This window comes from Eleutherodactylus coqui, chromosome 12 (assembly GCF_035609145.1).
Source record: "Eleutherodactylus coqui strain aEleCoq1 chromosome 12, aEleCoq1.hap1, whole genome shotgun sequence".
Classification (NCBI taxonomy): domain Eukaryota; kingdom Metazoa; phylum Chordata; class Amphibia; order Anura; family Eleutherodactylidae; genus Eleutherodactylus; species Eleutherodactylus coqui.
The window spans coordinates 43,241,488-43,265,081 of NC_089848.1; the positions used below are offsets into that span (position 1 = coordinate 43,241,488).

General features: G+C 41.8%; 1 protein-coding gene across 1 annotated transcript in view; it reads right to left on the reverse strand.

Annotated features, from left to right (window-relative positions):
- Positions 1-23,594, reverse strand: part of NOD1 (nucleotide binding oligomerization domain containing 1) — a 56,982-nt gene that overhangs the window by 7,033 nt on the left and 26,355 nt on the right. The window contains exons 2-9 of the mRNA XM_066585641.1: positions 22,805-23,068; positions 20,583-20,757; positions 15,286-17,074; positions 13,180-13,263; positions 10,997-11,080; positions 10,661-10,744; positions 3,938-4,021; positions 2,628-2,711 (exon numbers count right to left, since the gene is read on the reverse strand). Of these exons, the coding sequence (XP_066441738.1) occupies positions 2,628-2,711; positions 3,938-4,021; positions 10,661-10,744; positions 10,997-11,080; positions 13,180-13,263; positions 15,286-17,074; positions 20,583-20,757; positions 22,805-22,981 (2,561 nt within the window). The 5' untranslated portion in view covers positions 22,982-23,068. The remainder of the gene's footprint in view (positions 1-2,627; positions 2,712-3,937; positions 4,022-10,660; positions 10,745-10,996; positions 11,081-13,179; positions 13,264-15,285; positions 17,075-20,582; positions 20,758-22,804; positions 23,069-23,594) is intronic.

Below are 23,594 nucleotides of genomic sequence, written 5' to 3' on the forward strand. Positions count from 1 at the left end.
TTAGATCTCATTCATTCAGTACTTAGCTATAATAAACTATAATAATCTCAGATGATGCTGCTCTGAACAGAATATAATTCCCAGGCTAACCAGAATGCTTAGGTCTCATTCGTTCAGCAATAAGCTATAATCATTGCTGAGGCACTGCATAAGGTCAGGAGCAGAGCGATATCTTAGCTATCTGAAGCTGGAGTGCTAATCATTCATTCAGCAATAAGCTATAATCATTGCTGAGGCACTGCATAAAGTCAGGAGCAGAGCGATATCCTAACTACCTGAGGCTAGAGTGCAAACTCTCACACACAAACATACAGATAAAATAACAAAGTGGTAGAGCCTAGAACTCTGATGCTGAACTCTGATGCTGAGATTATTATAGCTTATTATAGCTAAGTACTGAATGAATGAGATCTAAATATTCCGTTGAGCCTGGGAACTATATCTGTTCCAGAGTTACTCTACCTTTGATCTCACCTGATCCAACTGCACCTCTGGGCTTTGTTTAGAGATTACTCGCTATCATGCGACCTTGTTCAATATCTCTCGTCCCAGAGGTGTAGTTTGGTACTCTATTAATTCTCTTACTTTGATCTCTAACCTGAATTCTTATCTCTACTAACGTGGCTGCAGTTCATATTAAACAGTCATTGATTGTTCTGCACCGTTATGAGATCCCCTCTACTTCACCACACACAAATAAATTGACAGAGGCTTCAAAATACTTTATTGCCCTATAGACAATATTGCGGCATTTTTGAGGCTTCAAAAGAATTTTTTGCCCAAAAATAAGATTGTGGCAATTCATTTCTGATAATGTTGAAAATCTTCAATCATTAACTCATAAAATCGCTCCCGGTGCGCTATTACTGCCGCAACTCACACAATCGCTCCTGATGAACTACTACTGATGTTAGTAGGGAAACGCGTTGAGCACTAATCTCTCCAACGAGTAAAAGTTTCTTTCTTTCTCGAGTGGAACGAGTTTCGACATCTTTGAGCTGAAAACCACTCTATTGAGGCAATGATATTGTCTCCCTAATCGATATGAGTTTCTGAGTCGTGAATAGTCTCAATACACTCTAATAATTACTTTCTATCTTGAGTGTGACTATCATTATCGAGAAATTGTAGTCAGTTGCTAGATGCAAGATAGCATATGTTACATCAATTTGAGTGCTGATAGATTTATACTGGGTACCTTTTTCTATCCGCAATATCATAGATAGATTCTAGCTATCCTGTGCATCATTAGCAACCTTTCTGGTCTCAATTGAATCTAAATCCAAGTTGGGTAATCTCATTACTTCACCCACTCTGATTAGTATGTTCTCTGTCTCCTTGTATGTCTTGTTTGTTTTAGCCCAGGTCCTTATTTTAGGATATTTCTAATAAAAGTTAAATTTTAGTTTGTTTGTTACTGTGAAGGGCTCTAAATTGAATAGTTGGACAAGTGCTGCCTCTGTGATTCTCAAGTATAAATCAGGCTTTAATGTTTGTGGGAAAACATCTTTTAAGGTAGCCAGTGTCCACAGCTAGAAGGAGGCATGCTCAAAGGACTATTACCATCTTACAAAAGGGATGGCATCACTCTGTGATCATTGGGTGCCCAACCTATGGGACCCCGCTGATCCTAAGAATGAAGGTGCTGCAGTACTGATTGAGACATGGACAGAGCTCGCCTTTAAGGTCACCGAGAATGGGAGAATATAAGATATAACACATGTCCTGAGCAGTAATGATTATTCTCAGTTTAGAGAGCTGACAGGTACTGTCTAAGACCAGATGTATGACTCAGTGCGTACCTGTCATTTCGGTTGACTTTTCAGAATAAGCCGTCATATGTTTACCTGAGGAATAACACTATTTTTGGTCATTATATAATATATATGCTGTATTTATCCCTATTTACTTTTCTGTAGGTTCTATCTCTAATTGTCAGTTTTCCCTGAGCACAGCCCCAGAGTGGATAAACCAGATACTATAACATCTCCCGCAGAGAAGAGGAGATTTTGCTCCCCTGTCTCTCTGTACCACACACTTAGAAGCAGCAGCAGCATAGAGGACATTATACAGCAGTACTGAGCAGTGCAGCTGTGATTTCAGCTCTGGGCTGAGCTACAAAACTTATACAGCCAGCAGCAACATATCTGTGTCCCTTTACCTTTCTCTCTGACACTGCTTCCTCCTCCCGCTCCTCCTCTCCATAAACTTCTATGGCTAGCATGAAACCTAATAATAAGCTGATCTGTCTCGAGATGGATTTTTAGCGATATTCCAGAGAGAATGGTCAGTGCAGAGAGGAGTGGAAGTGGAGAAAGAAATAAGCGGAGAAACATTTTTTCTGCAATGGAATATATTACAAACTTTTCTTTTTTTATATTCTTTGTACTTCTGATCTATTCAAAGTTGGTTGGAATGACGGTGCCGCTTTAAATAGTTGGGGGGGGCTAAATATTCGAGCAGCATACTAACTTTTTTTTTTACTGGTTATTTTAGGAATCATAATAGATTCAACTAGTTACAAACTATATAGTGTGATATGAGCCGGGCGTGACTACAGGAGGTCCGGGTGCAGGCAAAGTTATTGTACTGTAACCATGCAAAACTCTGGGTGTCGCTATATTTACCATAATGTTATGATAGATGCGTTGTGCTGTAGAGCATCAGCGATGTATATGCCTCCAACGGAGGTTATCTCATTGCAGGCCAGACTGCGGAGGCAAATACAGGAGGTCAATTATATGACAAAACTACAACAGAAGTTAACATTCTATAGTACGCTTTATAAAGTAATTTACAGAAAGCTTGTCATGTCTTCTGATCAGGGTGCCGGCTGGACGCCTTTACGGCTGCTTGCCTACTGACTCCAGCACCTTTTCTCTTTTTAGTTTTAACCCCCAATTTCCCCACAACATCTGCAATTATAAATGGAGCTCTGAACTAGTATTTTATCCAGCATTGGGGTCAACAGGTTGTAAAGACATGCAGCCCGCCTCGCTAATCAGTGAATGTTGTAATGCATTTCACTGTATCCTGCAAAGGATGGACTCTGCAGTGGAACTCCGCAGCGTGCTCTGATTTTTCCAGTTCTTGTGGATGGCGTTCTAATAGCACCACCTACATCTGCACCACCTTAAATCTGCACTACAAATCTGCAGGAAATTTATTGTGTCTAGCCGTAGCATTAAATCATTCTTCCCACTACAAACATTTGCAGCATATCACTGGGAAATGCCATGTTTGATTTGTAGGTGTCTGACCACTTAGACTAGAGGTACACACTTTTTCTGGTCTGAGGGCCACATTGCCATACTGAACCACTTCCAAGGCCCACAAGGATATTCCCATCTCAGACATTTATGGTATATCTTAAGTATATGCCATAATAAATTGAAGTTCCACTTCTAGGACTCCCACCTATTGGGGGTCACCTTTCCCCCCATTCAGCGCTCTAGAGAGAAGGAAACAATACATATGGCTCTCTCCATTGTGGATGATGGATGTCAAGGTAGCGGCTCAGCATTTCATAAGTCCTACATGCATATACGATGCCTCTAACTGGAGTGCCAATTGGGGCAAGAGACTTTATTCTGCTAATATATAAGGGACTCAAGTAAAGGGAGGTTTGCCGAGACTTACAGAACCTTAAGTTGTATATTAAAAAAAAAACATCAATAATTTCCTAATGTACTCCTGTTATCCGAACAGAAGCCTTGATGAAAAGAACTAATCTGATGATGGAGAAGGTTTGAGTCCTTTCAGTCTGTTAACACAATACAGGCTGCCATCTGAAACAGCTTACATTCTGCATATGGCACAACATCTCTCTTCTTCACTGAAAGAAAGCTGAGGAGAATCTGATTTCCAAAAGTGAGCCTTTAAATACAAATAGGTGATAACAATATTACTAGCTTGTTATATAAACCTTAAAGCAAACCTTAGACATTTCAGGCGGGGATGATTCCGTATGGCGTCCGCAAATGCCTGTGCCCCTTCATCACCAATCCGATTGCCCCACATTCTGCAAATAGATATATTCAATGTTTTCTTGTAAAATAGCAGATTATCAAGGAGTATCAAATAAAAAAAGTACTGCGGAGGACTAACACTAACAATACATATCAGAAATGTGTCTGCAGATCCTGCTAAAGTCCACCGACAAGCTAAAGTTTGTATGGGGACAGTCTCAATATTCCCGATGTCTGTTGTTGGGGGAAGAAGGGTCTTGCATATTGGATTTTAACCTGTCCAATATTTAGTTTCCCCTAAAGATAAATGATGCCAGAGGTGTCTGGCAACCACTTATCACCTATAAACTTGACAAACGCCCAATGAACGTGGCTCTGCTCTACTTCCTGCACTGCCACAGACTCAGCGCAAGAGGCCACACTGTAGTGACATCATCATACCGCCTGCCCCGGGACTGTGGTAGTAAAGGAAGTGATTGCAGCCATTGCCTATGGGTGTCAGCTGTAATAAACAGCTGGCGCCCGCGCTGTTTGAAGAGAGGTCGCCTCACAATCTCTCTTCATACATTCCCCCTGACCATGCAGGATGTAACTGTATGTCCTATAGCAGGAAGGGGTTAAAAAAGTAACTTATTTAGAAATTGATGGCAGCAGCACATGTCACAAAAGTTGGGACAGGGTTAACAAAAGGCTGGAAAAGTAAGTGGTTATAATTAGAGATGAGCGAGCATACTCGTCCGAGCTTGATGCTCGTTCGAGTATTAGGGTGCTCGAGATGCTCGTTACTCGAGACGAGCACCACGCGGTGCTCGTCTCGATTAAACGAGCACTGACCATTGAATTCAATGGAGCCGGCAATACAGCCGGCAGCATTGAAAGCAATGGGCTGCCAGCTAGCGCGGGATGAATTTTCGGGAAGGGCTTAAAAATATAAGCCCTTACCTGAAAATCATCCTAAAATGTGTAAAAAGTAAAAAAAAAATATATACTCACCTTGTCCCGGCAGAACGATGTTAGCCCATTGAATTCAATGGAGCCGGCAATACAGCCGGTTCCATTGAAAGCAATGGGCTGCCGGCGATCGCACAATGAATTTTCGGGAAGGGCTTAAATATATAAGCCCTTCCCTGCAATTCATCCAGAAATGTGTAAAAATAAAAAATATATATATATACTCACCTGGTCCCGGCAGACGGAGTTCAGCTGCGGCAAGCTGGCAGTTTTCCCGAACTGCTCTGAACAGCTGTGAGTATTATTCAGCAGCCGGGGATTTAAAATCCCCGCCTGCTGAATGAGCTGCCTCTAATTGGTCACAGCCTGACCAATCAGAGGCAGATCTCACTCACACCCATTCATGAATTCATGAATAGGTGAGTGAATGCTGCCTCTGATTGGCTCAGCGCAGCTCTCAGCTGAATGACAGCAGTTCAGCACCACAGTGCAGGGGACAGCAGCAGAAGACGCGGCTGTGCCCTGGCAGCTGAAGGGAGGTGAGTATCTATTTTTTTTGTTTTTTAAATCACTTTTAATTCATTTCCAGGGAATGGCTTATATGTAAAGCCCTTCCCTGAAAAAGAATTCAGGTGTGCCAGCGGACCATTGTCTTCAATGGAGTCGCCGGCAGCAGCAGCGGCTCCATTGAAGAGAATGCCTGCATTTTTATTCTTTTTTACACTAAAATCTTTCTTTTTCAGGTGAGGGCTTATATTTTTAAGCCCTTCCTGAAAATTCATCCCGCGCTTGCTGGCAGCCCATTGCTTTCAATGGAGCCAGCTGTATTGCCGGCTCCATTGAATTCAATGGGCTAACATCGTTCTTCTCTGCCACAGCTGTTACAGCTGTGGCAGAGGAGAACAATCGTTATGCTGACAGGGGGGGGGTCTCACTCTTGCCACTATTGTGGCTTAATAGTGAGACCTCGGAGCCCAAAATGCAGCCCTGCATGTTGCTCCTCGCCTGCCCTATCCATTTCTGTGTTTTTTACATGACTTTGGTGATTTGCTAAGATTTTCACAAATGAAAACCTTAGCGGAGCACCAGTCATATACAAAAATGCTCGAGTCGCTCATTGACTTCAATGGGGTTCGTTACTCGAAACGAACTCTCGAGCATCACTGAAAGTTCGACTAGAGTAATGAGCACCCGAGCATTTTGGTGCTCGCTCATCTCTAGTTATAATGAAAAACAGCTGGAGGGTCAATTTTCTACTAAGTCACATGGCTGTGTATAAAAAGAGCATGTTAGAGAGGTAGAGTCTCTCAGAAGCAAAGATGGTCAGAGGTTTACCAATCTGTGAAAAACTGCATCTAAAAATTGTGGAACAATTTCAGAAAAATGTTCTTTTGAATACTTTGAATATCCCACCATCTACAGTACGCAATATCATCAAAAGATTCATAGAAGCTAGAGAAATTCATGTGCACAAGGGACAAGGCTTTACTGCATTAAAAGAAGGTGCGATTCTGTAATGCTAATCACTGCGTGGGCTCAGGAGTGCTTCCAGAAATCATCGTCTGTGAACACAGTTCATCCCGAAACTACAAATGCAAGTTAAAGCTGAATCATGCAAATATGATGGCATATATCAACACAATCCAGAAACACCGGCGTCTTCTCTGGGCCAAGGCTTATTTAAAATGGACTGAAGCAAAATGAAAAACTATTCTGTGGTCAGATGAATCAAAATTTGAAATTCTAGTTGGGAACCACATAAACCATGTCTTGCGGAGCCAAGAGGAGAGGGACCAATCAGTTTGCTATCAGCGCGCAGTTCAAGAGCCTGCATCTCTGCTGGTACAGGGCTGCATTAGTGCATATGGCATGGGCAGCTTCCACATCCTGAAAGGCACTATCAATGCTGGGCAGTATATAGAGGTTTTAGAACAACCTATGGTCCATCCAGACAACGTCTCTTTCAGGGAAGGCCTTACAATATTTCAACAAGACAATGCTAAACCACATATTGCATCCATCAGAACAGTACGGCTTTGCAGAAGAAGAGTCCAAGTACTCAACTGGCCTCCTGCAGTGCAGACCTTTCACCGATAGGAAACATTTGGTGCATTATGAAAGGAAAAATCCAGCAAAGACAACCCAGAACTGTTAAGCAGCTAGGATTACGCATAACAGAAGCAGGTAAATCATGGTGTTGGCCACTTATGGGGCTCTGTTGGGGGCATATCATTAATGCCAGGACCCCTGTTCTTTATGCTGAATATAGTTCTTAATGACATTGGCAAGATGTCTGGGGTTGTTGTCTTGCTGCAGAATAAATTTAGAGCTAATCAGATGTCTCCATGATGGTACTACACGATGGAGGAGTATCTGCCTGTATTTCTCAGCATTGAGGAAAATATTAATTCTTACCAAATCCCCGCCTCATTTGCTGAAATACAGCCCCAAACCTACAAGTAACCTGCATCATGCTTCACTATGGCCTGCAGCCACTCATTATTGTACCGCTCTTAACCATGCTTCACTGCTGCCTGCAGACACTCGTTCTTGTACCGCTCTTCACCATGCTTCACTGCTGCCTGCAGACAATCATTATTGTACTGCTCTCCACCATGCCTTACTGCTGCCTGCAAACAATCATTATTGTACTGCTCTCCACTATGCTTCACTGCTGCCTGCAGATGCTCATTATTGTACTGCTTTCCACTATGCTTCACTGTTGCCTGCAGACACTCATTGTACTGCTCTCAACCATGCTTCACTACTGCCTGCAGACACTCGTTCTTGTACCGCTCTCCACAATGCTTCACTGCTGCCTGCAGACAATCATTATTGTACCAAACTCCACAATGCCTTACTGCTGCCTGCAGACACTCATTATTGTACTGCTCTCACCATGCTTCACTGCTGCCTGCAGACACTCATTATTGTACCACACTCTGCCATGCTTCACTGCTGCCTGCAGACACTCATTATTGTACTACACTCCGCCATGCTTCACTGCTGCCTGCAGACACTCATTATTGTACCACACTCCGCCATGCTTCACTGCTGCCTGCAGACAATCATTATTGCACCGATTTCCACTATGCTTTACTGCTGCCTGCAGACACTCATTATTGTACAACTCTCCACCATGGTTTACTGTTGCCTGCAGACACTCATTATTGTACAGCTCTCCACCATGCTTCACTGCTGCCTGCAGACACTCATTGTACCACTCTCCGCCATGCTTCACTGCTGCCTGCTGATACTCATTATTGTACCACACTCCACCATGCTTCACTGCTGCCTGCAGGCACTCACTATGGTACGCCACTCCACCATGCTTTACTGTTGCCTACAGACACTCATTATTGTACTGTTCTCCACCATGCTTCACTGTTGCCTGCAGACAATCATTATTGCACTGCTCTCGACCATGCTTCACTGCTGCCTGCAGACACTCATTATTGTAGCGCTCCCCACCATGTTTCACTGCTGCCTGCAGACACTCATTATTGTACGCCACTCCACCATGCTATACTGCTGCCCGCAGACACTCATTATTGTAGCGCTCTTCACTATGCTTCACTGCTGCCTGCAGACAATCATTATTACACCACTCTCCAGCATGCTTCACTGCTGCCTGCAGACACTTATTATTGCACCGCTTTCCACCATGCTTCACTGCTGCCTGCAGACACTCATTATTGCACCGCTCTCCACCATGCTTCGCTGTTGCCTGCAGACAATCATTATTGCACCGATTTCCACCATTCTTCACTGCTGCGTGCAGACACTCATTATTGTACAACTCTCCACCATGCTTTACTGCTGCCTGCAGACACTCATTGTTGTTCCGCTCTCCGCCATGCTTCACTGTTGCCTGCAGACAATCATTATTGCACCGCTCTCCACCATGCCTTACTGCTGCCTGCAGACACTCATTGTAGCGCTCCCCACCATGCTTCACTGCTGCCTGCAGACACTCATTACTGTAGTGCTCCCCACCACGCTTCACTGCTGCCTGCAGACACTCATTATTGTAGTGCTCCCCACCATGCTTCACTGCTGCCTGCAGACACTCATTACTGTACCACTCTCCAGTCTTTTGGCAAACAAACAGCTTTCTGTTACAGCCAAATAATTCAAAATTTGACTCATCTGTCCAGAGTTTCTGCTGCCATTTTGTCTGCACTCCACTTACCATGTTTTTATGCAGAATTGAGACGCTTGGCCTTTTTTCTATGTCAAAGGTATGGCTTTTTGGCCACAATTCTTCAAGAGGACCACTTCTGGCCAAACATTTCCAAATTAGATAGATGTACCTGGATCACACTGGTATCTGCAGTTCTCAGCTGGTGGCACTGCTGGACATCCTTTGTTAAATCTTTCATATGCTGCACAAAGGTTTTTCGGCCAACCACTGCATTTACAACCCTCAATCTTGCCCGTTTCTCTGTGCTTCTTCAAGAGAGCTTGAATAGCATATCTTGAAATCCCAGTCTGCTTTAAAATCTTTGGCTGGGAGAGAGCTTACTGATGCAGTATAACTACCTTGTGTGTTGCCATGGGGTATGACCTGTAGCATGAAACTGTCTTCCACAACCTCACGTTTGTAACAGTTTGGCTGTACACCTGACTATAATCCTACAAAATCCTTGGGGTGCCTAGGAGAATTGATGCTGTTTTGTAGACAAAGAGTGGTCACACCCAATATTGGTATGATTTAGATTTTTTTTTTTTCAAAGACTTTGCATTTTGTTAATTAATTAAAATAAACTATTAATAACACTTCTTATATTTTTGAAACCGATGTTGTACTTTGCAGCATTTTCTCCACATCTGCATAAACATTTTGCACAGAGGTAGTTATATATATATATATATATCTGTCCTTTGATGGATCTGTTTCCTGTACAGTGCGGGCCTATGCCTACAGGACCATGCACCATTCTACTTGATTGCCTTTCTTTTTTACCTGGTTAAAAAACAAGACGATTCAACATAGAGAAAAAAGCATGATGTGACAATCTGCATAGAAAGTTGCCACTCTCTAACCCATCCTCCTAAAAATCTTTAGACTACTTTCACACACAGCAAAAAACCCCCGCAGTATTCCTGCACAAAAAAAATCTTCACCAGAATCCGCACTCAAATTCGCACATGATTTTGGTGCATATTTAGCTGCGCTATTTCACTTATTGCATTGAAATGAATGAAATCTGCAGTGAATTTTCTGCAGCAAATAGAAGACTGCAAATTTGAAAATTTTCAACCCGACTCAAATCGGCAGCGGAATTTTTCTGCCTTTAGCGGACACAGTTTGTTAAAACCACACTTACTATCATGTACTATCATGTAGTTCACAATTAGAGATGAGCGAGCATACTCGCTAAGGACAATTGCTCAATTGAGTTGCGGCAGTGATCAGGAAGGAGCGGGGGGGGGGGGGGAGGGGGGAGATCTCCCCTCCATTTCTCCCCGCTCTCCCTCGCCGCTCCCTGCCGGCAGCCGAATCTTTGCTCCCGAGCGGGCAGGTACTCGCTAAGGACAATGCTCGATCGAACAATTGCCCTTGGCGAGTATGCTCACTCATCTCTATTCACAATGTATGAAACCATCCTAACACAAGTAAATGCACTTTATAGGCTCTAAAATGTAAAGATGCACAAAAGGCTCACATTTTTCAAAAATATTGGCTTTATGAAATAAAGTTTCTTTCTTTTTTTTTCAATTTATAGTATTCTATTTACCCCATATCAGAAATGCTGGTGTTCTTTTGTAAAGCTTGTGCAATATGTCTTCCACCCACAGCGGTAATCTGATTGCATCCCAACCTGTATAATATCAAAAAATAAGACTGATGATGATAGAAATTCCCGGACAGAGAGAAAGTTCAAGACCCTCGATGGGGACTAGTTTACAGGACAAGATAAAAAAGTGATATCCAGAAAATGACCACCTTTTTTAATTACATAGAGCTAAATACTTAAAAAAGAATTATTTTATAGAAGTGCCCCATTGAGATTCGTGCTCATGACCATAAAAGTATCAACTAATACATAAGTAGGATTATTCTGCATACTCACATCAACTTCTCTAACAAGGGACATTCTAGAATGATTCGTGCCACATGTCTGGCTCCAAGGTCTGTTATTAGATTTTTGTACAAGCTATGAAATACACAAAAATATTTACTATTTTAGTGCATCTAAATATAACATAAACCACAAATATATATATATATATATATATATATATATATATATATATATATACACACGCACACACATACAAACACATGTGCACACTCAACCATAACATTAAAACCTGCCTAATGTTGAGTATGTCCCCTCATGACACTAAAATAGCTCTAACCCATCAAGGTAAAGACTCATGAAGACCTCTGAAAGTGTCCTGTGATAACAGGTTCCAAAATGTTAAAGAAGCACTACCGTGAAAGTACATTTTTCCATCCCTGTTCCCCTCACACTGGATATCTCTTATGTCTATTGCAGTTACTTCCATGCAGTGCAGCCTCCCTTCTGATGCTTATCAGGCACCATCTTGATGTTGCTTTCACTTTCACTGTGCTCTGTGCTATCAATCCCATAATCCATCAGCACAGCAATATATAAACAGCTACAGACTGCACCATCTTTGTATGCTGGGAGGACACTGTAACCATCATTAACCTCTACATTCACTTAAATAAGCTAAAGACCATAAGGGAATACAGTCGTGGAGGCTGAACTATCATCTTTTCCTTATAACTGATCATTAGCAGTAACGTGATAGGAGTTACTGTTCCCCCCCGAGAACAGCATGTGTGGTACAGTCCATGTAATCTCATCACACATAGTTCTGGGGACTGGGCTCTGAGGAGCCCTTGAGAGAACAGAAAGGCAAGCAGTTCACAGGGGTCACCATGATATTGCATAAACCAACTGAAGGGAATTTTTCGGATAGAAATGAATACCTAAACAAGGTAATACTAGATGATTCCTTTATATACTGGGAGGCTGGTTACTCAATAAATGAACAAAACATTCACAGGAGTGGCTCTTTAACAACAGATCCTTGAAGTTGGGCGGTGGGCCTTCCACGAATGAGAATTATTTTTTCCAACACATCCTATAGATGTTTGAGATCTGGGAAACATGAATATTAAGTCATCACCTTTGCTCCACCAAAACATTCCTGAAGAGTTTTTTCATGTGGCAAGGTACATTATCCTGTTGAAAGATGCCATTGCCATTCGGAAATAACATTACCATAAAGAGGCATACTTAGTCTGCAACCACGTTTAGGTAGGTGATACGTGTCAAAGTAACAGCCACGTGATGCCAGGATCCAAGGTTTCCAAAGACCAAAGGTTTCACAGTAGAGCATTGTTCGGAGCATGACTTTGCCTCTATCGGCTTGCCTTCTTCTTTCAAGACATCCCGATGCAACGTCCGATGCAAGCTCTGATGCTCTGTGTGTTCTAATACCTTTATATGACAGCCAGCGGTAACTTTATAGAAAATTATGCTACGGTAGCTCTTATATGGCCTGTGATCAGACAGGCTAACATTTGCACGCCATGCACATTAATAAGCATTGGGTGCCTCTTTTAATGGGTGTCCTTCTTTGGACCACTTTTAGTGGGTATTAACTACTAATCGGGAACGCCACACAAGACTTGTCATTTTGGAGATGCCCTGACCCATCTAGCCATCACATTATAGTCCCTATCGAACACACTCAGATCCCTAAACTTGTCAATTTTTTCTTTTCCCAAAACATCAAGTTTGAGAACGGACTATTCACTTGTTGCCTAATCCACCCCATGCCTTGACAGATGCCAATGAGATAATGTTATTCACCTCACCAATTAGTGATTTTAATGGCTAATTAGTGTATAATGATACATAACTTGTTAAACCAACATATTTAAAGGGGTTGCCCAAGTTGGTATTTTATGTTACTCCACTCCCGGTATTTGTTTACAGGACGCCACAGGCTGCTGCAGCCAATGACAGAGCTCAATCAATCAAGGCAGCCTGTAAACATGACGTCAGAGTGCAGACCTGGAGTGGTGCCACGGTAGAGGTAAGTATATGCTGTTTAGTTATGTTACTGCATGGAGAATGGGGTTATAACATAAAAAAACAATTGGAACAACCCCTTTAAGTATAAACCTGTAAATTGATACTAAAGCATATACTATTTATTTTTAACCAATCTACTATATGTTACATTACAGGATAGAATTTGAAATGATACTTGCCCAATAGACATGATGACCTTGTGTTTGGTTAACTCGTCAGCCAAAACTCGGACACCTTCATCTGTGATTTGGTTTACACTTAATCTGTAATCCAAGTAATATGGAATAGTTTAAACCTACTTTTAAAAATACAGATATTGTAAAAAAAATAGAAGCAAAAAAAAAATTTAATTTACGCGATATTAAAAGATTTATTCTGAGTCCAGAGGTCGCGCCACCTCCACTTCCAGCCCGATTTCGACAAGTGGTCACATGGTAAAATTCTTCTTTCCTCTATGATTTTCGGTGATGTCTATGCAAGGGACTGGCCGACTTTAGTAAAGCAGCCCAGTTCTCTGTCACGGTCAATGCAGAAACAGAAGAGGTCTAGCTTAGTTATTGAAATGAGCCAGTCAGCGAGCCCCCTGCAGTGACCTCACTAACAAAAGGGAGAGAAAGAATCCTTTCAATGCGGCTAAAGACTATATTCACCTTTGTAACCATTTTTTTTAATGTCTCAATGCATCTAAATTGAGACATGAAGTAACTTTGTAATTGGGACGTTGGCATTGATGGCCTATCTTTGGGATAGACCATCAATATCAAATCTACGGGGGTCCAGCTTCCACCCCTTACATTGATCAGCTTATTGAAGGGGCTACAGCGCTCTGGTGGAGCTTTATTGCTTATAAAGTACAGCTCCATACATTTTAGAGTGGTTGTGACTAGTTTTGCAGCCTGGTCCTCTAGCAATAAGCTACAATTCTACGTGCAGCCGCTGGAAAATGTGCCTGGTAAAGAATAGGGCATTGATTGAAAAGTCCTATAAAAATCTTTAAATTCACAGCATTTTATCATTTTATGTCTACAGTTCCTATGAAGACCTAAGCATCTCCATGGTAACAAACTACAAACAATTCCTGTAGTCTGATCCTGCAGTCAAATTCCCTCCCATCTATCCAGTACTTCGTGCTAACATATATTCAGTAGATGTGTTTGCCAAGGTGTACATAGTCTTTGAGAAAAAGGTATAGCAACCAAACGTATGTCAAAAGAGCAACTGAAGTGAATGAGTAAATGACCTATGGATGCTCATGAGTGCTCTTTCTTATATGCTGAGTAAACGTCACAAATGTGATGTCAACAAAATTGTGTGAATAAACTCTTTTGAGGAAAAATCAAAAGTAGTATTTATTTCCATATATTAATACTTAGTGATTCCTGCATTGAGCAGGGGGTTGGACCAGTTGACCCTGGAGGTCCCTTCCATCTCTACCATTCTATGATTCTCCTTTGACCCTCATGACATTAGAGTGTCTTCATGGCATAATTTCTAATAATGTATGATCCACTTCAAAGATGATACATTGGCTCATCTATAATGGTGCAAGGAGCATAATTAGACAATTGAGCAATGGAAGAACGTTCTTTGGAGTCACAAATCATAGTACTCCATCTTCAAATCAGATGGACGTACCTGGGTGTGGAAGATCCTGGGGAACGCCTTTTGCCAACAGTTAAGTACGATGGTAGTTCTCTTATGGTCTGGGGATGTTTTACATGGCATGGCCTTGGTCCATTGGTTGTAGTGACAAGAGCCATGAATGTGGAGGTGTACCTGCACATTCTAGAATATAATGTGCTGATAACAATATGGCAATACTCTGGGAATGGTCAGCCATACTTCCAACAAGACAACACGCCTCGTCACAAATCCAACACTGTTTTACATTTTTTGAGGATATGGATGTTCCTCGACTGGCCAGTACAGAGTCCCGACCTGAACCCTACTGAACATCTTTGGGACAAACTGGAACATCGGGTCAGGAAATATGAACAGCGTTCATATTCTTTGAGAGAACTCATCCGACGGTTGCCGGATGAATGGAGGGAAATACCAGCTGAAGTGTATCAGATGTTAGTGGAAATTATGCCACGAGGAGTATCTGATGTCATAAGGCCTGAATAAGGTCCAACTAAATATTAGACATATGGAAATAAATACTACTTTTGATTCTTACTCTGGTGTCCAATTTTTTTTAGGAGGATAACTGTATGGACAAACATATAGCGCCTTATTGGAATTCCTACCCCAAATTTTAAACAATAGAAGGTAAGGCTTCCTACCTAACCACAGTGAGCTTTCTGAAGCATGGTATAAGCTCTTTCACTCCATAATCATTTATATTGTTATTGTCCAAATCCAAAGCAATCCGTTTCTGGTAATGATTGAGAAGAAAGTTGATGGCACCACAGTCAGAAGAGGAAGCCCCACAGAAGCTTAACTTAATGTAATCTGCACATATTCCTTTGGCTACAAGTTTTCCCACCTTCTCACATTGAGTCTCACATACGCATCGTGCCATCCAGATAAAGTGAGTCAATGCATGGACACAGTTGAGTCCCATAGAACGATACCGAGGTAAGTTTTTTAAGTGGCGTTTGACACTTCTGAAAAGTTGTTGCTCGAGCGCTTTTCTCTTTACTTTCAATACTGAAGGCGACACTAGATGCCTAAGGAGAACGTGTTTTGGTTTCGAAAGTAGCCCACAGAGAAAGAGATTGATGAACTGTAAATGATCATTATTTGCAAAAGGATCACCCTGCTTGTGCTTTTTGGCACAAACACATGCCATGAGGTTGGGTTGAAGCTCCTCTTGTTGGGAATGTGCACAGTGGTTGAAATACTTCAATAGCTGTGTAGTGCCAGTTCCACCATCGATCACAAGAAATAAGGCAGTAAAGAAAGACTGAAGTGTTACATGAAAGAATTCAAAAGAGCTATTTTCCCCACATCCATTGTAGTTTTTCACAGTCCTGAGGAAACCCAACTTGAGATCTTGCTCTGGGATGTTTTTCGATGTGATAGTATCATGGTCAAAAACAAAGACTGAATTGTCCATTCCACTATAGGCAAGCTTACCTATCAACAGTAAGGTCTCCTTACCCTTCTTGTAAGTTTCAACCTGACTTCTGGTAGTTCCTCTGGCAGATAAGTTCAAGTAAACTTCAATTATGAGTAAAAATATATCTGTAAGTGTTATAGAACTGCTCGAAAACTCATGACTGTCATTCATGGAGTGAAAATGTTCATAAGACTTAAATATTATCCAGCAAAACAAGGGGATGGAACATAAACTGCTAAAATTATAATTGGCATTCAGGTGGTTTAATACACGCATCTGAATACTGGGTTCCTTGAAGAATAAATTAGTATATTCCATCAGGTTATCCGTCCCAAAGCCACGTAGCATGATTCTCTTCCGGACATATTTCCCTGAGACCTGACAACCCGTTCTTGCTGTTAAGACTTTCCTTGATCCCTTCAACAATTTTCCACTCAGTAGATGCATGAACAATGCTGCAGGGTGGGCCGTGTCTGTAGGTAGGGAGACTTCTGGAATATTGTTTAGGTCAAAACTGGAATGCATTTCATCAAAACCATCAAAAGTGAACATGACTGTTTCTGGAAATGTCAAAATATATCGAAACACCTCTTCAGGATCATGGTCCGGATGGCAGTTGTATCGGAAGAGCAAGTCCTTCAGAGAGAGCTCAGCGTTAGCATTAAAAAAGACAAACGCCCGACAGCGAAACCTAAAAAAGAATTTTATATCAGGGTAATATTCTCCTTTCGCCCACATATTTTGAAGTTTTTGGAGCAAAAGTGTCTTTCCCATGCCAGCATCACCATAGATGAACGTATTTTCTCCTTCTTCATTGATTACTCCTGTGTCCTGAAACAAGGAAATTAGATCCTTTATCCGCCCCATAGTTTCGTTTTTGTCATTAATCAGTTCCATAACTCCATTAACATAAGTTTCCTGCAGCATCATCTCCTCCTTCTGAGTGTACGACTTTACAAATTTGGAATCGCAGCATAACTCTTGTTTGAGCTTCTTGCTATATAAAGTAACTGAAATATATAAGAAAAGACATATTACTTATGTTGACATGGACTCTTCTTCGTGTTATCACCCTACCATCAATCAGAGAGCATATTTGCTCTCTTATTGTCAAATATGGGGTCTTCTTTACCCAGAAAAGAAGTTAAAACATTAAAGGGGTTTTCCAGTGAAATACTGTTGATGACTATCATCAAGGATAAGTCATCAATAGTTGATTGGCTGGGGTCCGTTACTCAGAACCTTGACTGGTCAGCTGAGCAGGCGCATGCTGTCAGCGCCGCAAATACACAGAGGTCAGAGATGAAGCAGCAGAAGACTCTGCGTTGACCTCGGTGTAGTGGCCAGTGCTTGTAACTGCAGGCACAGCTCCCATTCATTTCAATGAGATCTGTGTCTGCAGTTACAAGCACTGGCCACTACACAGAGGTCAGTGCGGAGGCTTCCGCTCTGACCTCTGTGTATTTGCGGCGCTGACACCATGCGCCTGCTCAGATGATCGGTCGGGGTCCCTGATGATTTCCATGGAAAATCCATTTAGGATTTGCTTATCTAATCACTCCTCTACACCATTTAACCCTGAAAATGCTGTAGTCATTGCTGACTGTGGCAGATAAATGTTTTTACAGAAAATTTTAAAAAGTTTTTTTTCCCACTTACAAAAGGCTTTAAATATTGAAACAATAAAAAGAAAAAAAATGCACATAATTAACCCCTTAAGGACCAAGGACCAGACACTTTATGGATTTACCCATGTGATGGTTTTACTGTCCTACTTTTTTTTTGCAATTATTTTTGCTGCGTTTTTTTCCATGACATATAGGGATATTTTTTTAGATCATTTTCACTGCTTTTTTTCACGTTTTTCTAATTTTATTGGGGGCAAAAAGCTAAAACATAAAAGATATTTTTGTTTAATTTATAGTTGCTTATTTTTAAAATTAGGATATTTATGCTAAAATAAAGTATGGGAACGGGTTCCTTATGACGTCATATAAGACCTCTGGGGGTCATTCACATTGTATTTCTTTTTTTTAAAATTTCATACCTTTCCACTGTAGCTGGGGCATCCATAGGAGCCCCAGTTACATGAGAAAACAATCCTAAGAAAGTCAGAGTTATCCTATGCATTTACAGTCTTTGAAGGAGTTGCCATTTTGCTGCAAAACTCATGTAGATATGCAAATGATGGGAGTTGTGGTGATTAGATGAACGGTCTTGTTACCGCAGGCCCTAAAAGTGGTTCCCCCCTTGGCCTATAAGAGGCTCTCGGAGGTTCCTTGTGTGTAGTGATCTCTTCTTCAGCTTGTGTAGAGCTTGTTGGCCACTAGACGCCTCTATGACACAGAGAAGAGATTTCACCTTGTTACCTGAGGGGGTGCATTATTGGAATACGAGAAGCTGGATAGTCTTATCAATGAATTGCCTGTCATCTGAGCCATTCTGATCAGCCTGTTAGGGGGTCTTGGGACCAGTGGATGTGTGAGGGCTCCGGATGCCCTCAACAGACCATCAGTAGAGAGGATCATCTGATCATCTGAAAAGCATGAGCAGCTCCATCTCTTTCGTTGTCCACCAGAGAAAGGGGCATGATTGTTGCAGTCCTCTGTGTCTGTCGGAACCATTTCCAGATACTTGGCTGAAGGACATTTGGTTTCACAGCACCCATTACATGTACTGCCTCTGCCACCTACCGTCGCCTCCATTTGCAGTGGTGTCATGAATAATGAAACTGGACTGTTCTGACAAATCCAGGTTTAGTTTGGGCACTGACAACAGCCGTGTTTGTGTCTGGAGACCTTGGGGTGAGTGCCTCAACCCTGCCTTTGCTGTGGAGCAGCACACTGCCTCCTGCTGTTGTGATGGTCTGAGGGGCTTTTGCACACGAAGGACAATGACAGCTCAGCAATATATTCAGAACATCCTGCAGCCACATGTGTTCCTCCTAACGCTCGCCCGCACACACAAGGAGGTCACAGGAAGCCTCCACAATATTGTCACACCTCCATGGTCTGCCCGGTCGCCAGATTTATCATCAATAGAACATGCATGGGACCATCTGAGATGCCAACTTCAACAGCCTTCAAGTTTGCACGATCTATAGGCTCAGTCATGGCAAATGAGAACCAATATGTGGCAGGATACCATACGGAACCTGTATGCCCATATCACATCCAAGCTAGAGGCAGACCAACAGGGTATTAAAGCCTCCATGCCCACCCGTATCACATCTTGTATCCAAGCTAGAGGCAGTACAAGAGGCTACTAGAGCCTCCATGCCCACTCATATCCCATCCTGCATCCAAGCTAGAGGCAGTACAACAGGATACAAAAGCCTCCATGCCTGCTTTTATCACATCTTGTATCCAAGCTAGAGACGGTACAACAGGGTACTAGAGCCTCCATGCCCATCTGTATCACATCTTGTATCCAAGCTAGAGATGGTACAACAGGATACTAGAGCCTCCATGCCCCCCGTATCACATCTTGTATTCAAGCTAGAGATGGTACAACAGGGTACTAGAGCCTCCATGCCCGCCCGTATCCCATCTTGTATCCAAGCTAGTGTCGATACAGCAGGGTACTAGAGCCTCCATGCCCGCCCGTATCCCATCTTGTATCCAAGCTAGTGTCGGTACAACAGGGTACTAGAGCCTCCATGCCCGCCCGTATCCCATCTTGTATCCAAGCTAGTGTTGGTACAACAGGGTACTAGAGCCTCCATGCCCGCCCATATCCCATCTTGTATCCAAGCTAGTGTCGGTACAACAGGGTACTAGAGCCTCCATGCCCGCCCGTATCCCATCTTGTATCCAAGCTAGTGTCGGTACAACAGGGTACTAGAGCCTCTATACCCACCCGTATCACATTTTGTATCCAAGCTAGAGGCAGTATAACAGGGTAATAGAGCCTCTCTACAAGTTTTCAGTTTTACACAATAATTGATCCTAATCACTTTCTTATATCAATGTTACAATCACACAGAGAAATTTTCATTTGATTCCAACAACTCTTTCTATGGGAGGGATTGTTTTTGACAATGTTTCATTCTTACCAAATGGCCATTGTCTTTGGATCTCTAGTTGAGGGGCTATATTTTTTCAGCTCCGTTATCTCCTTTATATACTGTATTTATGATGTCTTGTTGGATATGGCTCTATATTTAGACTTGCTTACTAATAAAGATTGATATCTATTTTTACATATGTTGTGAGTATATGTCATGGTTTCTGTCCACACAGTAAGGCCTCCCACATGCATTGCAGAAAGCGCCGTGATTTATATTTCGGCACTTTGCCACGTTTTACTTTCAGTTTTGGTTGCAGGAATACTGCGGCCAACGCCGGCATTTAGCGTTCCTCATCATTGATTAGAAGAGCTAAACGCTCAAAAATAGGACAGACTCCATCGCGGTGCATTCGAGCTGCTGTGTGAGAGGCTCCATTGAAAACGCTGTAAAAAGCGGTGTGTGTGAGGGAGGCCTAACCCACTGATTTTAGAGGAAGTAGAAGTTCATACCAGGGTCATTGTTCGTAATGTGTAAACTCTTTATTTGTTCTGAGGATTGAAAATCAATTTCTGTTAACCAAGAGTTCAGGTCAAAGTAGGCTTCAGGCACGTTCTGAAGGACATAGATGAAAAACTCAGCCACTTCCTCCCCCTTACTTTGTACCAGATCAAGAATCTGACGAACCTGAAAAATGGAAAAAAATTTTGTCATTTTAGAATATAACATTTCATGTAATTTACAGTATGTGGTTCATGTGTGTAGCACTAGCTCATGGGAAGTCATTGAACCACACACGACCTTAAATGTCTAGACTACAGCTTTTAGTCATCAAAAACACATGGGCAATGCCATTCATGCATCTCCTTGGAGGAATACTGCAACTTGTACTACTTCCGATATTAAAAACAGTACATTTATCGTCTAATGTGCCATTTTAAAGTGGTAAATAAGGGACATGGAATAATACTCTTTATACAAGCTCTTAATACTCTTTATACAAGCTCTGTAACAATGACTGGGAATTAAGAGTCTAACTTTGGCTTGAAGGAATGCTGCCTTCCAATAGGTGGTACTGTGGAGGTATTATTCTATCTCCCTTATTTGCATATTACCCAGAGGAGCATGAATGGCCTTTTGAGTCTCCTCACGCACCATCTAGGTGCTCTCCCTAAGGAGAAAAGATCATGTTAAAGTGGTAACATGTCATCCATAAAGATGACATGTTACATGACCAGGGGTGACAACCGCAGACTGTCGGTATGACATCACTATAAGCAACACATCAAAACCTCAGACTAAGAATTAATGGATGAGGATATATTAAGGTTTAGGCTGCTAACACTGGAAAGGCTGAGAAAGGTGAGTATATTAGAAAGTCTCATATTTTTGCATTTTGGAGCATTAAAAAATATATTTTCCAAAATCAGAACACGTACACAATGTATTCCTCATTGGACATAAATTTTATTTAAATGTATTTTGAAGTATATTATATGAGGGATTTCCCATGACAGAAATCCCACAACAAATCTTAAATTCTTCATTTGGGGAATATAATCAAAAGGTGATGAAGAAGCAACAATCCTCTTTATTTGGGAATGGGAAGATGGAACAATACTTGCAGGAATGCTGCCTTCCAATAGGTGGCGCTGCAGAAGTATTGTTCCATCTCCCTTATTTGCATATTATCCAGAGTAGCATGGATGGCCTTATAAGTCTTCTCACTCACCTTCAAGGTGCTCTCCTTAAGGAGAAATGATGCCGTTCCTGACCCACGTCATAAGCCTCTCATCAGCCAAGCCAGAAACCTACTGTACATTGATGAGGGGCAAACACCCTGAAACAGCTGTATGTGCATGGTTATTCTGGTTTTGGCTCACACTTCCTAATCATAAGGTTTGTTTAAAAAGTCAGACTTTTGCGGCAGTTCTGGGATCGCTTCCTTTCAAGTTTTCTGGTACAGGGTTTGTATGTGTTTCTCCATCTTCTGGCTCTGGTGGGAGTGGTATTAGGTGACACTTGCTTGGTCTCACCTGTGGGTAATTTGTCAAGACTATTTAACCTGGCCTTGTGCTTAACTCAGGACTGTTTAATTTCAGTCTTCCTCTGACTCTAATAGAAGCTAGGTGCTGGATCTCCTGTTTGCCTGAGTCTTCTCAAAGTTAAGTACTGCGGTTATTATTATTTTCATCTTGTTTTCTGTGGTCTTCTCCTATCCCACGTAGGGTCTGCTAGTGGCCCAGGTACATGGTCAGGTTCGCCCTTGTCAGGGCAGGTTAACTGCAATAGGCAGGTCCCTTCCCTGGGTAAGGGTCTTTAGGGACAGTGTTTTCCTTATGGTGGTTTTCTGTATTATTTATCACAGTTTGGGGTGCAGTTGCGTAGTATTTCAGGTTTACGGATCCAGCGCGTCTGGCTTGGACATGGCACTGACCTACAGGAATGCTGCCTTTCACTAGGTGGAGCTGCAGAGGTATTGATCCATCTTCCCATTTGCATATTTCCAAAAGCGCATGAATGGCCTTATAAGTCCCCTTACACATGTTCTTTATTAGGGGAAATACTGATGACCCCAACACCTCTCCACGGATGGTGTCATATTCTAACACATTTAAATGGTAAATTAATGTATGTGTAATTCCCCTTTATGGGTAACTCATGGCAAAACCAGAATATTGATCTCATCTGTTTATACAAACGTGGCCATTTCTATAGGAGTGCTAGGACTTACCTGATCTGCCCTTGTAGGAAACTGCAGAACAATTTCTGAATCTTCAGGGGAAAAATATTTATGATTCGTCAAATTCTCAAGTAAGCACTTGATGTTTCTTATCAGACTGACCAATGTTTCTCGACTTGTTGTAATTATCTGAACATAAGACTGATGTCCGTGTCGCTGTATTTCCATTGTTCTGGTACAACATCCCAATTGTCATCTATTCATATAACTGCACGGATTTTATTGAAGAATTCTGGAGAAACTTTCAGCGATAGACTAAAAAAAAATCAAAAGTATAAATCAGTAAATATATTAACAACCAAAAAACAACAATAAAGAAGTATTCCAGTGAAAGGTGTTTATGTCTAATTGGTGAGGCTTATACTGGAAGGTCCACCAGCGTCCAAGAAATAAAGAAATGTGGAAAAACAAAAGCTGGTGTTTTGGTGCAATTCTCCAATAAAAGTAGTTTCGTTCCTTTGTCAATTTCGACTTTCCAAATTATAATGGATTACTGCACTGGGTAATGATTTGTGCCCTAAAGTTGCCTTCATCACTCTCAGTAATAATATTTTGGTAAAGTCTCCATCAATGGTTCCTTAGATATATAGGCTACCAAATCCTTCAATTGGTCAGCCAAATATGGCAAGCACCCCTTTTGGAGAAACTGGCTGCTCAAACATAATTGTTTAATTAGTGAAAGTTCCTACAATACCATATAAACTGGATTTTAGGATGATTAAAAAGACAGTTTTTTAATGCAGTATTTTTAAGCCAAAGCCAGAAGTAGATTCAAAAGAAA